The sequence below is a fragment of the Moschus berezovskii genome, chromosome 2 (genome assembly GCF_049115385.1).
Source record: "Moschus berezovskii isolate FMDL1 chromosome 2, NW_MosBer_1.0, whole genome shotgun sequence".
NCBI classification, from domain to species: domain Eukaryota; kingdom Metazoa; phylum Chordata; class Mammalia; order Artiodactyla; family Moschidae; genus Moschus; species Moschus berezovskii.
Genome location: NC_142461.1, coordinates 14462591 through 14480111, shown reverse-complemented (window position 1 = coordinate 14480111; position 17521 = coordinate 14462591). Strand labels below are relative to the sequence as shown.

The 17521-nt window shown below is 42.5% G+C and overlaps 1 protein-coding gene across 2 annotated transcripts in view; it reads left to right on the top strand.

The window, feature by feature from the left end:
* The first annotated feature begins 1495 nt into the window (after nt 1–1495).
* SPOCD1 (SPOC domain containing 1) overlaps nt 1496–17521 on the top strand; it is a 32808-nt gene continuing 16782 nt past the window's right edge. For both annotated transcript variants that reach the window (XM_088841762.1, XM_088841760.1), the window contains exon 1: nt 1496–2665. In XM_088841762.1, coding sequence (XP_088697888.1) covers nt 1496–2665 — 1170 coding nt within the window. The remainder of the gene's footprint in view (nt 2666–17521) is intronic.

The following is a 17521-nucleotide window of genomic DNA, read 5'->3' as shown; positions in this document are numbered from 1 at the left end:
AATTTTAAGAAAGACTCCAAGAGCAAAATTTGGGTTTCCTAAGCACATGCAAGATATTCATACAGCATTTACACTGTACAAGGAATTATAAGCAGTCTAGAGATGACAAAGTATTTGGGAGGATGTACACAGGTTACATACAATGGCTATGCCATTTGGTATAAGGGACTTAGCATTCCAGAATTCTGGTGTGCCTGAGAGTTGGAGAACCAAATTCCCCAAGCAAAGGGACGACTGTAATAGCAACTAATAGAAAAACAAATATATATATATATATATATAAATATAAAAGACAAAAACTGGGAGGAGCAAAGAGGAAGGATTGGTAGTGAAATCACACAGCAGTTAGTCAATAGATACTGTTAGCCTGGCGAGCTGCAGTCCATGGGCTGGCAAAGGGAGGAATGCAATGAGCGACTGAACAACAAAGACATTAATAAACCAAGGAATAGAAGTATGAGTATATTATTCATAGTCACATGAATAAAAAAAGAAACTTGTTCCCAAGAGCTGGGCAAGTGAGAGGACAATTTTAAGTTTGACTTTCTAACCTTTCTGTTGGGGTTGGGTGTTGTGTGTTCATCTACATGAATTATACTTGAGACAACAATAATTAAAATAAATAATTGAGGAAAAATCTAGATCTGATTCTGATATTCCTCTAGAGGTTCAGGTACTTTCGGTAACGCCCCATTGCCGTAGGATCAAGATGAAACTCACGCAGGCATTCAAGGCCCTTCCTCGACAGGCACTTCCTCCCGGAAGCCCTTGGGTGGAAGAGGGCGCCCTCTGCCGGAGCAGAGACGCCAGCACGCCCGAGGTCCCGCCCTTTGCGTATCAACAGACTCCGCCCCCATCCCTCGAGGGCTCTCTGCATCATGTGATCTCAGCCACTTTACACCTGGGTGTCGAACCCCGAGAAGGGGAGCCCAGAGACCCCAGACCCCAGGTGAGAGCGAGTGGGTCGGTGGGTTCTGGGCTCCCTGAGCAGTGGGAGACTGCCTGGTCAGGCTGGGAACGTGATTGGGAAAGACTGTCAGGCGCGGCCCCATGTGAGGGTGATGGACAATTAACCTGAGTGATTTAGAGCTGGGCTTTTTTTCGGGAACCGAATCCTGGGTCTTCCACTTTTTATCTGCGCGTGGCCTTGGGCGAGTCACTGGATCTCAGTTTCCTCACCTGTGGCTGCCAGCATGAAATGAAATAATGCACAGAAGTACATAATTCATAAATGATAACTGTTGTTTTTAAAGCTCATACAAGCAGATGTGTGAACTCTCAGAAGAGGGGAAGACCTTATAAAAGGTGGCTGTAGCTCAACCCTGTTTGGAGACAGGTCAGGGGTTCCTGGGTGCCTTGGAGGTGCCACCTGTAAGGGAGGCTGCCTCCAAAGTTCCCATTGGCCTGGTGTCCTGAGTGGGCCGGCAGGTCAGACCCCCGTCTTATCTCCTCACAGGGCCTGCTTTCTGCCTTGGGCCCCTGGAGGTGAACAGACATGTCTCAGGAGGCGGCTCCAGCGGGCCCCAGCACAGAGGACCCCGTTCTCAGTCCCCTCAACAGCCTTGGACTTTTCCAGAATGACATGAAAGAAACCAGCTCCATGTCAGGCCTGGCACCAGACCTGTCAGGAGAGAGCTCGGGGGACCCCATTTGTGCTGGCAGCGGGAAGAGGGTTCTCAGGGAAGAGTCTTGTCAAGGTGCCAGCTCCCAGGCAGTGGGTGCTCCTGGGGCTAGCCCAGAGGCCACGGCCCATCCGGTGGTCCTAGGGCTGCAAGCTGTGGGACAGAACCAGAATTCGTTGCCCAGCCCCAGGCTTCACCATCAGCTGCCCACAGCTCCTGCCAAGGGGAGGGCTCAGGCCTTCAAGAGGGTCCAGATTATCCTGCATGACATCTTAGCTGGAAATTGTCCCAGGAATCTTTGTAGTGAGTGTGTGGGGGCAAGAAAGAAAAGCAGGAAGTCTGAGACCCCCTCAGGGGGTCAGGAGGGTGGCTTCTTGTGGCTTGGTCAGAGCCCTAGTGGGGATAAGCCCCAGGCTGTGGGAGACCCCCTGCAAGGTGCTGACGTGGCATCCTTGGGAGGCCCGTGCAGTCCTCTCTCTTGCAAGGACACTGGGTCTGGGCCTGGACACCCAGGTGGAAGTTGGGTGGACAGTGACTCAGGGATTAAGAAGCTTGAATATTTGCCCACTGTAGGGGGTGGGTCCCCGCCAGGCAGCCCCTGTGACCCTGTGAGCTCCCCTGTGCCCACTGGAGGACCATCACTTCAACTAGCTGCCCAGGATCCTCTCCAGAGCCCTGAGCTGTGCCCAGGAGGGTCTGGAAAGGCTTCCACAGCACAGCAGGAAGCCGAGCACATTGTGAGGCCTGGTGATGGTGATGGCTGTGGCGCTTCACACAACCAGGAGGAGCTGGAGGTCGTGGCTCAACCAGTGTCTAGGGGGAGGCCAGGGCAGGGACTTGCTGACACCCCCTCCAACTTCCTGGAGCCTGTAGCCAGCAAGGCTAGCTCAAGCCCATCCACGAGGCAGAGAAATTCCAAGCGTGCTAAACAGCTGAAAATGGACTCATTGCCTGGTGCCCAGGATCAGGGCACTAACGGATGGCCAGACAGCTCCAACCAGGACCAAACAGAAGAATCCAGCCCAGGAAGTGACCCCAGACTGGTAAGTTGACTCTGAGAGGTTGGGATGGGAAGGGCATCATTATCTTTTGGTGTCAGTGAGTCGTGTGTTCAAATCCTATCTCTGCCCACTTCCTAGTTGAGTGGCCCTGGAATATTTTTTAACCTGTTTCCTCATGTGTGAAAAGGGAATACTAGTTCCACTTTAATGGGTTTTTTTTGAGGAGTAAATGAGATGATGGTGTGAAATAAAATACTTAGCATAGCATAAGGCACAAGGTAAATCCATGTATGTTAAATGTGCTTTTCCTTGAGTGTTACAATAGTCTTGTGAGATAGGCATTAGCCCTATATTCCCATGTAGAGAAGCTGAGGCTCAGAGAAGTTAACAGAATTCTCGAAGCTCACACAGCAGGGGAGTCAGTGCCTAGCCATGTTCCCTGTATTCACTGCTCCATAATTGTCATTTTATTAATATTAATAATCATGGTCAATATGTTTATATACCAAGGGCAGAAGATGGCATTGCTCTGTTTGATGTATATTTCAGACATAGTTGAATTTTTTTTAAATTGAAGCATCATGTTAGCTTCAGGCGTACAGCATAACGATTCAATTCTATATATGTAAGAGTCGGACATGACTGAGCGACTGAACTGAATATATATGTATATATATGTTCTTTTCAGATCCTTTTCCCTTATCAGTTCAGTTCAGCCGCTCAGTCGTGACTGACTCTTTGCGACCCCGTGAATCACAACATGCCAGGCCTCCTTGTCCATCACCAACTCCCAGAGTTCACTCAAACTCATGTCCATCGAGTCGGTGATGCCATCTAGCCATCTCATTCTCTGTCTTCGCCTTCTCCTCCCGCCCCCAATCCTTCCCAGCATCAGAGTCTTTTCCAGTGAGTCAACTCTTCGCATGAGGTGGCCAAAGTATTGCTTACATCCATGTAATTTTGGTCGTCTTTCATTAGTCCTTGGTTTGTGCCAGAACTTTCTTACCTTATATAACAAAAATAGTGCCCAGCTCATAAGGTTGTTGGGAAAACTAAATAAAATCTTTTGTATAAAAAGCAAAGATCAGTGTTTGGCATATTGTAGATTCTTGGTTAATGGTAGCTGTCATCATTGTTGTTATTACAAAATATTGAGTATAGTTTCCTGTTTTATATAGTAGCTCCTTGTTGGTTATCTATTTTGTATATCATAGTCACATAGTTGAATTTTTATCACCTTGATTGAATACGTGTTGTGTGCTGAGTGCTTTTGATTTAGTCTTCACATGAAGCCCAGAGAGGTGAGGTCACAGGCCCAAGGTCTCGCCGCTGGTCAATGACAGAGCCAGTGTGCAGACCCAGGCCGTCTGTCCAGAAAGCTTAGTGCCCTGCCTGCTTGTGCACGTTCCCCACCACCGTCACAGTGGTAAAAGCACCTGGCATGCTTACTACATGCTGGGCACTATTCCCGATCATTTATCTTCAGTCTTCCTAACACCCTTATAGAGAAGATGTCATTGATATATACCCATTTTAAAGATGCAGACTCTGAGGCTCAGACGGGCAAAGTGAGTATGTCAAGGTCAAACAAGCAAATTAGTTGAACTAGGATAGGAACCAATGAGCTGCCTGTTGTGATTATCACTATTTGATACTATAATTACATTAGAGATGCTATTACGTTATCTGTGTAAATATCACTCAAAGCATTAATTTTTAATAAAAAATAAATACATGTTTATCATAGAAAATAAGGAAGAAATAAAAATCCCCATAATACCAACAACATTCAGAGCTATCTCCTGTTGACATTTTGGTATATATATCCTTTCTTCCATCTTTTTCATATGCATATATATCTTTTCTTTGCCTAGAAATGGGATCATGCAGATCAAAATTTATAACTTGACTTTTTAGGTATTAAAAATTGTTGTTACAGTGAATTTGTTGACATAGAATGAGGAAATCCCTTTTAATGTCTCCTGACCCAATTGCCCTTTGTTTGATGTTAATGGTTAGCATCCTTCTGGTCTCCTTTTTTATGAACTTCTATACATATATGAACATCTGTATATTGATCGGACTTTTTTATATATAAGTAGGCTCATGCCGTGCCTCATTGTTCTGGGACTTGTACTTTGATTTTCAGATGCTTTAGAGTTTGAAGACGTTTCCAAGTTGGCAAATCTGTGCTTTCCCTGAACCCTGAATCATGTCTGTCTACAGGCACTGCTGGGACCAGAGGGTGGGCTGGGACTTGCTTTTCTCATTTCTGGTCACTGTCGTGTAGTTAATTAAGAGCATGAAGCTCAGAGGCTGACAGATTGGCATTCAGGCCTAGCTTTGCTGCTATCTGAATGTGACCTAGTCAAGTGGCCTCACCTTTCCAAGCATAATTTCCTCATCTGTAAAATAGTGGTAATAAAGTACTTGCCTCATTGGGCACTGGTAAGGGGCAGGTGAGATGACACGTACCTGTGTTCGGTATTTAGCACAGTGCTTGGTACAAGAAAAATACTCAGAAATGTTACCTGTTGTTGACTGTACAATTTTGTCCTTCTCCAAGGACTGCCAGGGTGAACCCCTGTGCATCTGGCTTCTCCCCATTTCAGATTATCTATGTGGGCAAGATGCCCAGAATTGGGATTCCTGGGTCTGCAGTGTTTTGAGGGGGTGTTTGAATTTGGTGGTGGAGGCAGGTGCCTGCCCGCCTTGACGGGAAGCAACCCACGGCTGCTCTCTGCTTCAGTCCCATCCTTGACTCTGCGACACGGCCCCTCATCCCACAGCCTCCCAAACAACCAGTTGCCATGGCAACTGGTGCCAGCTGCAGGAGAAGAATGGAGGCTGTGCTGCCACAGGGATGGGCAGGTGGTTGAGGCCAAGGCTGAGTGGGGTGTGGGCAGGTGTGGGCGTAGTGCCCAGCTGGTCTGGATCCCCTCTCAGGGCTCTGGTACCTTCTCCTGGAGACAGCTCTGCTCATGTCAGGAGCAGATAGACAGGTTCAAGGTCAGGCTCTGCTTCTTACAACTGAGTGACTTTAGAGACGTTTCTTCTCTGAATCTTCGTTGCCTCCTCTATGAAATGGGGGGATCACCTGAGTCCCGGAACTACTGGGAATCTGGTGTGAGAGGCTGGCTGTGTTGTGTTCTTTTGGTTTGAGATAGAGATTCTTGGAGGAGGGTGGAGAAGTTGGTTGAAGCACCATTTTCTTCTCTGTTTGATCCCCAGGGTGGTTAGTGAGATCCAGAGCCACTCTGTGGCTGGGATAGCAGGAGACGTGGGTCGGGCAGCTCTGTCAGGGCCCCCTGCTCTACCCATCACAGTTCAGGAGATGCACAGCTCCTCTGGCCCCACCTAGGCTCTCACGCTCAGGTACCCTGTCTGTAGCTACAGAGTATCAAGAGGTGTGTGAGGGAGGAACATGTCTCCAGCAGATGGACAGCTAAAGAATAGCTCTTTTAAGTGCTTACTATATATTAGGAGCTTTACATAGGTCATCATCTCATGTTTAATTCTCATAGTAGCATGAAAATTCAGTGTTAATATGCTTATTTTGCTGATTAAGAAAACTGGGATTCAGAAAAGTTAAGTGACTCACTCACGGTCACACAGCAAGTAAGTGGTGGAGTCAGGGTTTGAATCCCGGCCTGTTCAGTTCCACTCTGTGCCCTGAGCCCAGCTGCCAAAGGCTTAGCTATGGGATTTAGACTTTTTTCCCTCCTGGGGGAAAATGCAGTTTGTTTCTTTTAAATTGGTTATTATTGGAGTGTAATTGCTTTTCAGTCTTGTGTTTCTGCAGTACAAAGTGAATCAGGTGTACGTATATGTCCATTCTCTCTTTTAGATTTCCTTCCCACTTAGGTCCCCCCAGAGCACTGAGTAGTTTCCCGTGCTGTATAGTAGGCTCTCATAGTTATTTCTCTTTTTCATAGTAGCATGTATATGTCAGACCCGGTCTCCCAGTTCAGCCAATGGGTGCTTTCCCTCTTGGTATCCATAACTTTAATCTGTACTTTTGTGTCTCTATTTCTGCTTTACAAATAAGTTCATCTGTATCATTTTTCTAGATTCCATATATTATATGATACGTGTTTTTCTGTTTCTGACTTACTTCACTCTGTGTGACAATCTCTAGGTCTGTCCGGGATTTAGGTTTTTATGGGACTTTATTTGTTCAGTACACAGGGGTGCTCCTCCAGGATCTCAAAGTCCAGGGGAGAGGAGACAAAGTAACCAGAATTCAAATGCAGATAGAAGCCTGGCATGTTCTGGATGGCCAGAGGACAATTGAGTCTTCCCTGGGGAGGGGTGAGAGGGAAGGCTTGGAGGTAGGGTGGAGCAGAAGCGGGGGCTGTTGGAGCTGGGTTTGGGCAAAGAAAGTGGGTATGCAGCAGGCCAAGACGGAGGAAGAATAATCCCAGGAAGAGGACAGAACACGTGCAAAAGCACAGAGGCAGGAGGCAGCTTGGAGCATTGCAGGAAAGGAGCAGCAGGTGGGGCAGGGTCAGAGGGGAGGAAGGAGGGGTGAAAGATCAGTGATCATAACATTGCTCTATTTGGGGCTCCAGAATCACTGCAGATGGTGACTGCAGCCATGAAATTAAAAGACGCTTCCTCCTTGGCAGGCAAGTTATGACCAACCTAGACAGCATATTGAAAAGCAGAGACATGACATTACCAACAAAGGTCTGTCTAGTCAAAGCTATGGTTTTTCCAGTAGTCATGTGTAGATGTGAGAGTTGGACTATAAAGGAAGCTGAGCACCAGAGAATTGATGCTTTTGAACTGTGGTGTTGGAGAAGACTCTTGAGAGTCCCTTGGACTGCAAGGAGATCCAACCAGTCCATCCTAAAGGAAATTAGTCCTGAATATTCATTGGAAGGACTGATGCTGAAGCTGAAGCTCCAATACTTTGGCCACCTGATGTGAAGAGCTGACTCATTTGAAAAGACCCTGATGCTGGGAATGATTGAGGGCAGGAGGAGAAGGGGACAACAGAGGATGAGATGGTTGGTTGGCATCACCGACTCAATGGACATGAGTTTGAGTAAACTCTGGGAGTTGGCGATAGACAGGAAAGCCTGGCATACTGCAGTCCGTGGTGTCGCAAAGAGTTGGACCTGACTGAGCGACTAAACTGAACTGAACTGAACATTGTTTAAAGGGAATTGGAGAGACTGAAGTGTGGTCAGGTACCAGGAGGGACTCTCTCAAGGACAGGAACCAAGGAATCTTTAACAACATGAAAGTTTACAGAGAGAGCTTTCTGTCTTCCAGGCACTGTTCTGAGAGCCTTGAATAATGGTAATAATCCTTGCATTGACACTAGGAAGTTGATAAGTGGTATGATCCTCATTTTGCTAACGAGAAAACTGAGGCACAGAAGGTTAAGTAACTTTTTCAAGATCACACAGATCCTCGGTATTGGCAGCAAGTATCCTATTGCATGAATATGGCACGATCTGTTTGTTCCTTGACTCCATGTGGGCATTTGGGCTGTTTGCAGTTTTATGCTATTACATCTGGTGCTGCTGTGATGAACAGCTTTGTATGTTTCTTGGTACATATGGGCAAGAATGCCTCCATGGAATATTCCTGGGAGTGGAATTGCTAGGTTATAGAGTGTACATGTCTTCAACTTAGTGCCAGATGTGTCTAAAATAGATTGAAAATAGTCTGTAGTCCCACAGCGGTGCCAAATTCTAGTAGCCCCATGTCTTTACCAACACCTGATATTATCAAACTTCAATTTTTGCCAGAGTGGAGATATGCTATGGTGTCTCAGTGTTGTTTTAATTTTCATTTCCTTATTACTGAGGAGACTCTTGGCATAAATTCTGGTATTTTCTGTTAAGTCTTTTGCCAAAAAATTTTGGTTGTTTTAACTTTTTCTTACTGATCTGTAGGAGTTTTTAAAATAAGTATATATTTTAGATACTATTCCATTGCCTATTATATGTTTTGCAAATATATTTTTCCAAAGTTCATATTTTGATTTTTTTATGGTTTCTGTTGATAGGTAGAAATTCTTTTGTTGTTGTTTGGCCACACCGCACAGCATGTGGGATCTTAAATCCCCAACAAGGGATCAAAACTGTACCTCCTGCAGTGGAAACTTGAAGTCTTAACCACTGGACTGCTAGAGAAGTGCCAGAAATTTTTAATTATTAAAATTATTTTATTGTGGTAAAACATAGATAATATAAAATTTCCCTTTTAAAACATGTGTAAGTGTACAGTTAAGCGGCATGAAATGCATTCTCATTGTTGTACAACCATCACCACTGTCCATCTCCAGAACTTTTTCATCTTCGCAGACTGAAATTCTGTACCCATTAAATAATAACTCCCCAATCTCCTCTTCCCCCAGCCCTTCATAACCCCTATTCTACTTTCTGTCTTTTTGAATTTGACTATTTTGGTACCTCACATAACTAAAGTTGTACAATATTGGTCCTTATGTGTCTGGCTTATTTCACTTACCATGATGTCTTCAAGGTTCATGTTGTAGCATGTGTCAGAATTTCATTCCCATTTCAAGGCTGAATTAACATTTCATGGTATGTATTTACCACATTTTGTTTATCTGTTCATCTGCTGATGGAAATTTAGGTTATTTTCACCTAATAGCCATTGTAAATATGCTGCTGTGAATGTGCACGCAGGCTAAGTTGCTTCAGTCATGTCCAGCTCTTTGCGACCCCGTGGACTGTAGCCATATCCAAATTTCCAATAGTCTCATAAAGATGACAATTTATTTTTGTACTTTTTTTTTAAAGTTAGGGTCTAAATAAAATCTGTATGTTAGAATTGGTTGATATGCTTTTTAAGCCTCTCTTCACCTACGGATTCCAGCCTGTGCTTCGTCCAGCCCAGCGTTCCTCACGATGTACTCTGCATATAAGTTAAATAAGCAGGGTGACAATATACAACCTTGATGTACTCCTTTTCCTATTTTGAACCAGTCCGTTGTTCCGTGTCCAGTTCTAACTGTTGCTTCCTGACCTGCATACAGGTTTCTCAAGAGGCAGGTCAGGTGGTCTAGTATGCCCATCTCTTTCAGAATTTTCCACAGTTTGTTGTGATCCACACAGTCAAAGGCTTTGGCATAGTCAATGAAGCAGAAATAGATGTTTTTCTGGAACTCTCTTGCTTTTTCCATGATCCAGCGGTTGTTGGTTGCCGGGAGAAATATCAATAACCTCAGATATGCAGGTGACACCACCCTTATGGCAGAAAGTGAAGAGGAACTAAAAAGCCTCTTGATGAAAGTGAAAGAGGAGAGTGAAAAAGTTGGCTTAAATCTCAACATTCAGAAAACTAAGATCATGGCATCTGGTCCCATCACTTCTTGGGAAATAGATGGGGAAACAGTGGAAACAGTGTCAGACTTTATTTTTTGGGGCTCCAAAATCACTGCAGATGCTGATTGCAGCCATGAAATTAAAAGACGCTTACTCCTTGGAAGGAAAATTATGACCAACCTAGATAGCATATTAAAAAGCAGAGACATTACTTTGCCAACCAAGGTCCATCTAGTCAAGGCTATGGTTTTTCCTGTGGTCATGTATGGATGTGAGAGTTGGACTGTGAAGAAAGCTGATCGCCAAAGAATTGATGCTTTTGAACTGTGGTGCTGGAGAAGACTCTTGGACTGCAAGGAGATCCAACCAGTCCATTCTAAAGGAGACCAGTCTTGGGTGTTCTCTTGAAGGACTGATGCTAAAGCTGAAGTTCCAATACTTTGGCCACCTCATGCGACGAGTTGACTCACTGGAAAAGACCCTGATGCTGGGAGGGATTGGGGGCAGGAGGAGAAGGGGACGACTGAGTATGAGATGGCTGGATGGCATCACCGACTCTGTGGACATGAGTTTGAGTGTACTCCGGGAGTTGGTGATGGACAGGGAGGCCTGGCGTGCTGTGATTCATGGGGTCGCGGAGAGTCGGACGTGACTGAGCGACTGAACTGACTGACTGACTGGCTGACTAACCTATAGATGGGAGTCCCAGGTGGCTCAGTAGTAAAGAATCCGCCTGCCAGTTCAGGACATGCAGAAGACTCAGGTTCAATCCCTGGGTTGGGAAGATCCCCTGGAGGAGGAAATGGCAACCCACTTCAGTTTTCTTGCCTGGGAAATCCCACGGACAGAGGATCCTGGGTGGTTTTCATCCATGGAGTCATAAAGAGTCAAGAGACAATTGAACATGTACATGCAAGCCATAGATCTCTTTCCAATCTTGTTTTTTCTGAACTTTTAAAAGTTTTTTAAATAAAAAAAAATCTTTTTATTTTTATATTGAAGTGTAGCTGATTAACAATGTTGTGATAGTTTCAGGTGCATAGCAGAGCAACTCTGCTATACATATATATGTATCCCTCAAACTCCCCTCCCATCCAGGCTGCCACATAACATTGAGCAGAATTCCCTGTAGTATACAGTAGGACCTTGTTGGTTATCCATTTTAAATATGGCAGTGTGCACATGTTAATCCCAAGCTCTCTAACTATCCCTTCCCCTCGTTTTTCCCCCCTTGGCAACTGTAAGTTTGTTCTCTAAGTCTCTTGAAGTCTGTTTTTGAAGAAACTAAGTTGTTTATTTACTAAGTTGTAGCTTATTGCATCTCCGTGGAATAGTGAGACTTATTCCTCTGTTTTTTGTATTTTCTGTGAAGTGGTGGTTGAATCTGGGGGCTTTGATTAGGTATAGATTCAACATTCTGGGCTAATTTGTTTTTAGTGTGGGGTTTTTTTTTGTCTTTTTAAAATTATCTTTCTTTTTATTAGTTTTTTAATTTTTATTTTTTGGGAGGCAGACTAATTTGAAAGCATATAATGTCTCATTTTATTTCTTTGTATTTTTGATGTACTATAAAATGGTAGTTTTTTAAAAATGCAGTTTCTAGCTATTGATGGTATATAAAATGCAATAGATTTTGCAGAAATCTTTTATTTATATAATTTATCTATTAGGATTTTGTTTGTTTTCTATGTAGACAGTCATGAAACATGCAAATAATGACAATCTTGTTATTTCTTTTCCAATTCTGACATCTCCCCTACTCCCTTTCCGTATTGTGCTAGCTGAGACCTTTATAGTATTGTATAGACCTGTCAAACATTGAATGTAAGTGGTGATAGCAGGGACCCTTGTCTTGTTCTGGATTTTAAAAGTAATGTGGTCACCATTTCACCAGTATATTCGCTCTACTTGTATTTATATATATTATATAATATATATAAGCGTATATAATATATAAATATTATATATATTATATATATAGTATATATTTATAAGGGTACTCCCTTCTGTTCCTGATTTGCTTGTTATGAATGGAAAGTACATTTTAAGAAGTATATTTTCTACAGTTTTTGAAATAATATGGTTTTTATTCTCTTACTAATATTAGTAAATTTAAAGAGTTGGATTTTTAAATGTGAAGCCAGTCTTTCATTTCCGGAATAAACTCCAGTTGATCGTGTTATATCTTGTTTATGTTTTCTGAACACACAAACATGTTTTGTGTTTGTTTCCAGAACATAATGATGTGTTTTATGTTTCTTGCTTATGTTTTTGTGTTGATAGTATTTGGTTTGGAAATTTTGTGTTTCTGTTGATGAGTTAGTTAACTGGCCTGAAATGATTTGTTCTTATACTGTCCTTGTGAGGTTTTGGTATTCAGTTTTGCAGCTTCAAAGAATGAATTGTAGACTGTGTTCTCTTTTCCCATTTGCTACAGCAGTTTGTATAAAATTGGAATTATTTGTTCTTTGAACATTTCAGTAGAATCACTGGTTAAAAGAAAAATCTGGACTGGTGTTTTCTTAGGGAAGATAATTCCTTCCCTACTGAGTCAATTAATTCTATGCTTATGTGTTTATTCAGTTTTTAAAAAAATTTTCAATGAGTCAATGTTGGTAAGCTATATTTTTCTAGAAATGCATCCACTTAATCTGAGTTTTCAAATTGACTTGCATGTTGGCATAAAGTATTTTACAAATCCTCTAATTATTTTTAATATCATGATTACTCATTGCAAATATTGTCTTGTTGTACCTTCCCTGTTTTCCTTATCGTTGCTAGAGAGTTGTCTGCTGTTTGAGTCTTTTCAAAGACCCGATTTTTGGTTTTGTTGACCCTGCCTGTTGTATGTTTATTTTCAGTGTCACGCTTCTTTCCATTTATTCTCTTATTTTTATAATATTTTGAGAATAATGCTTGGCTCATTAAATTTCTCTATTTTGTTTCTAATAAAGTCATTTAGTTACAAAGGAACCTCTGATGATCATGTTAGCTGTATCCACATACTCTCGTATATAACCTTTTCTTATTATAATTCAGTTTTCAGTATTTCATAATTTTTACTACTCATTTTATTTGGCCTGTGTACTATTTATAATTTCCATTCATATGAGTTTGTTTCTTTCCTTCTATTTTTTTGTTATCTTTTTTTAAATTAATTAATTGATTCATTTTTGACTGTGCTGGGTCTTCATTGCTGTGTGGACTTTTCTGTAGTTGCGGCAAGCGGGGCTACTGTCTCGTTGCCGTGCTCGGGCTTCTCACTGCAGTGGTTTCCCTTGTTGCAGAGCACAGGCTCTAGGATGTAAGAGCTTCAGTAGCTGTGGCACGTGGGCTCAGTAGTTGCGGTTCCCAGGCTCGAGAGCACAGGCTCAACAGCTGTGGGGCACGGGCTTAGTTGCTCTGTGACATGTGGGATCTTCTTGGACCAGGGATCGAACCGGTGTCTCTTACATTGGCAGGTGGATTCCTTACCACTGAGCCACCAGAGAAGCCTTCATTAATGCTTTTTAACTAATTCATATTGTGGCCTGAGAAAGTGATCTTTATCTGAGTCGTCTGATGTGGTAGTCACTAGCCACTTGTCTCTGCTGAGCACTTGAAAGTTCAGTCCAAATTGAGATGTTCAGTTCAGTTCAGTCGCTCAGTCGTGTCCGACTCTTTGTGACCCCGTGAACTGCAGCACGCCAGGCCTCCCTGTCCATCACCAACTCCCGGAGACCACCCAAACCCATGTCCATTGAGTCAGTGATGCCATCCAAGCATCTCATCTTCTGTCGTCCCCTTCTTCTCCTGCCCTCAATCTTTCCCAGCATCAGGGTCTTTTCCAATGAGTCAGCTCTTCACATCAGGTGGCCAAAGTATTGAAGTTTCAGCTTCAGCATCAGTCCCTCCAATGAACACCCAGGACTGATCTCCTTTAGGATGAACTGGTTGGATCTCCTTGTAGTCCAAGGGACTCTCAAGAGTCTTCTCCAACACCACAGTTCAAAAGCATCAATTCTTTGGCACTCAGCTTTCTTTATAGTCCAACTCTCACATCCATACATGACTACTGGAAAAACCACAGTTTTGACTAGACGGACTTTTGTCAGCAAAGTAATGTCTCTGCTTTTTAATATTCTGTCCAGGCTGGTCATAGCTTTCCTTCCAAGGAGCAAGCGTCTTTTAATTTCATGGCTACAGTCACCATCTGCAGTGATTTTGGAGCCCAAGAAAATAAAGTCTGTCACTGTTTCCATTGTTTCTCCATCTGTTTGGCATGGAGTGATGGGACTGGATGTCATGATCTTAGATTTCTGAATGTTGAATTTTAAGCCAGCTTTTTCACTTTCCTCTTTCACTTTCATCAAGAGGCTCTTTAGTTTCTCTTCACTTTCTGTCATAAGGGTGGTATCATCTGTGTATCTAAGGTTATTGGTATTTCTCCCCGCAATCTTGAATTTTTGTGTAGCTATTTTAATATTGAAGATGAAGGCTAAAAAGAAACATTTTCAGAATACTATGCTTTTTATTTCAAGAAAGGTAAAAACACAACTGAAATGAAGAAAAAGATTTGTGCAGTGTGTGGAGAAGGTGGTTTTTTATGTCAAAAGTGGTTTTTGAAGTTTTATGCTGGAGATTGCTTGCTGGATGATACTCTACGGTTGGGTAGACCAGTTGAAGGTGGTGCTGATCATGGTTTAGTCGCTAGGTTGTGTCTGACTTTTGCAACCCCATGAATTGTAGCCCCTGTTCATGGGATTTCCCAGGCTGCCATATCCTTCTCTGGGAGATCTTTCCATTGAAGTTGACAGGGATCAAATCGAGGCATTAGTTGAGAACAATTAAAATTAATGTTATACTCAGCTTCCCAGGTGGCTCAGTTGTAAAGAATCTGCCTGCCAGTGCAAGAGTTACATGAGATATGGGTTCGATCCCTGGATTGGGAAGATCCCCTGGAGGAGGAAATGGCAACTCATTCCAGTATTCTTGCCTGAAGAATCCTGTGGACACAGGAGCCTGGCATGCTGCAGTCCGTGGGGTTGCAAAGAGTTGGACACCACCGAGTGACTGAGCACACATGCAACACATGCTACCACGTGAGAGGTAGCTGACATACTCAGAATATCCAAATCAAGCACTGAAAATCATTTGTACCAGCTTGGTCATGTTAATTGCTTCGATGTTTGGATTCCACATAAGTTAAGCGAAAAAACCCTTCTTGACTGTATCTCTGCATGCGATTCTCTACTTAAACATAACGAAAATATTCCGTTTTTAAAACAAACTGTAACAGACGACGAAAAGTGAACACTGTACAATAACGTGGAATGGAAGAGATCTTGGGGCAAGTGAAATGAACCACCACCAACCATACCAAAGGCCAGTCTTCAGCCAAAAAAGGTGATGTCGTATATATGGTGGTATTGGAAGGGAGTCCTCTCTTATGAGCTCCTTCTGGAAAACCAGACGATTAATTCCAACAAGTATTGCTCCCAATTAGACTAACTGAAAGCAGCACTTGATGAAAAGCGTCCAGAATTAGTCAACAGAATACGTATCAGGATAACATAAGACCACATGTTTCTTTGATGACTAGGGAAAAACTGTTGTAGCTTGGCTGGAAAATTCTGATTCATCTGCATGTTCACCAGACACTGCACCTTCAGATGTCTATTTAGTTCGTTTTTATAAAATTCTCTTAGTGGAAAAAAAATTCAATTTCCTGGAAGACTATAAAAGGCACCTGGAACAATTCTTTGCTCAGAAAGATAAAAAGTTTTGGGGAGATGGAATTATGAAGTTGCCTGAAAAATGACTGAAGGTTATGGAACAACCAGTGAATAGACTGCCCAATGAAGTTCTTGGTGAAAATGAAAAATATGTCTTTGTCTTTAACTTTAAAACCAAATGAATTTTTTGGCCAACTCAATACATGTTGAAATGATAATGTTTTGGATGTGTTAAGTAAAATATAAAATGAATTTCACTTGTTTCTTTCTGCTTTTTTTAAAATGTGGCTATTGGAAAACATAAAAATACACCCATGGCTTACATTCATATTTAATTGGGCAGTGTTGGTCTAAAAGATACTTGTTTTTTGAAACTTGATGAGATTTTCTTTCTTTTTTTTTTATTGGTCATGAGCAACTGAACTGAACTGAAAAAAAGGGTTTTTTTTTTTTTTATTGGAGGCAAATTACATTAATATATTGGTTGGTTTTGCCATACATTGACACAAATATGCCCCAGGTGTACATGTGTTTCCCCTCTTGAACCCCTCTCCCACCTCCCTCTTCCCCATATCCTCCCTCCAGGTCATCCCCGTGCACCAGCCCCAAGCATCCTGTATCATACGTCGAACCTGGACTGGTGATTCATTTCACATATGATATGCTACAATACCATTCTACAATACCATGCTACAATACCATTCTTTCAAATCATCCCACCTTCACCCTCTCCCACAGAGTCCCAAAGACTGTTCTACACACCTATGTCTCTTTTGCTGTCTCGTATACAGGGTTAAGGTTACCATCTTTCTAAATTCCATATGGTATGCTGCTGCTGCTGCTGCTAAGTCGCTTCAGTCGTGTCCGACTCTGTGCGACCCCATAGATGGCAGCCGACCAGTCTCCGCCGTCCCTGGAATTCTCCAGGCAAGAACACTGGAGTGGGTTGCCATTTCCTTCTCCAATGTGTGAAAGTGAAAAGTGAAAGTGAAGTCGCTCAGTCTTGTCCGACCCTTAGCGACCCCACGGACTGCAGCCTACCAGGCTCCTCCATCCATGGGATTTTCTAGGCAAGAGTACTGGAGTGGCTTGCCATTTGCTTAATTTTCATGTGTGTTGAATGTATATTTGAATATGTGTATTCTAGTTGTTAAGAGCAGTGTTTTATATATGTATGCAGATTAAGCTTCTTCATTGTTTTCATTGAATCTTTCTTCTCCTTACTGATTTTTTTTCAGCTAGATTTAATAGTAATTAAGAGAAATAATTACTTCCCCTGGTGGCTCAGAGGTTAAAGCGTCTGCCTCCAATGCGGGAGACCTGGGTTTGATCCCTGGGTCGGGAAGATCCCCTGGAGAAGGAAATGGTAACCCACTCCAGTATTCTTGCCTGGAGAATCCCATGGACGGAGAAGCCTGGTAGGCTACAGTCCACGGGGTCGCATAGAGTCGGCCACGACTGAGCGACGGAACGGAACGGAACGGAAGAGAAATACATAAAAATTTCATGCTACAATGTGGATTTGTCTTTTTCTTCATGCTTTGCCAATTTTTACTTTATGTTTTTGGAGGTTATGTTATTAGATACTTATAGATTTAGAATTGTTGCAGCTTCCTGCTAGTCATTATGTAATAAGATCTTTGCCTCTAATTATTTTTTGCCTTAAAATCTGTTTTATCTAATATTAGTGTAGCGACAAAACTTTTATTTTGGTTAGTATTTACCCATTCACAAATTACTCCATTTTTTTCTCTTAACCTTTTTGCATCACTGTGTTTTAGAAATAGGTTTTACAAATATCTTTTTTACCTTTTAAAATTTTTATTATTTTTAAAGTTTAATTTTATATTGGAGTACAGTTGATTAACAATATATTT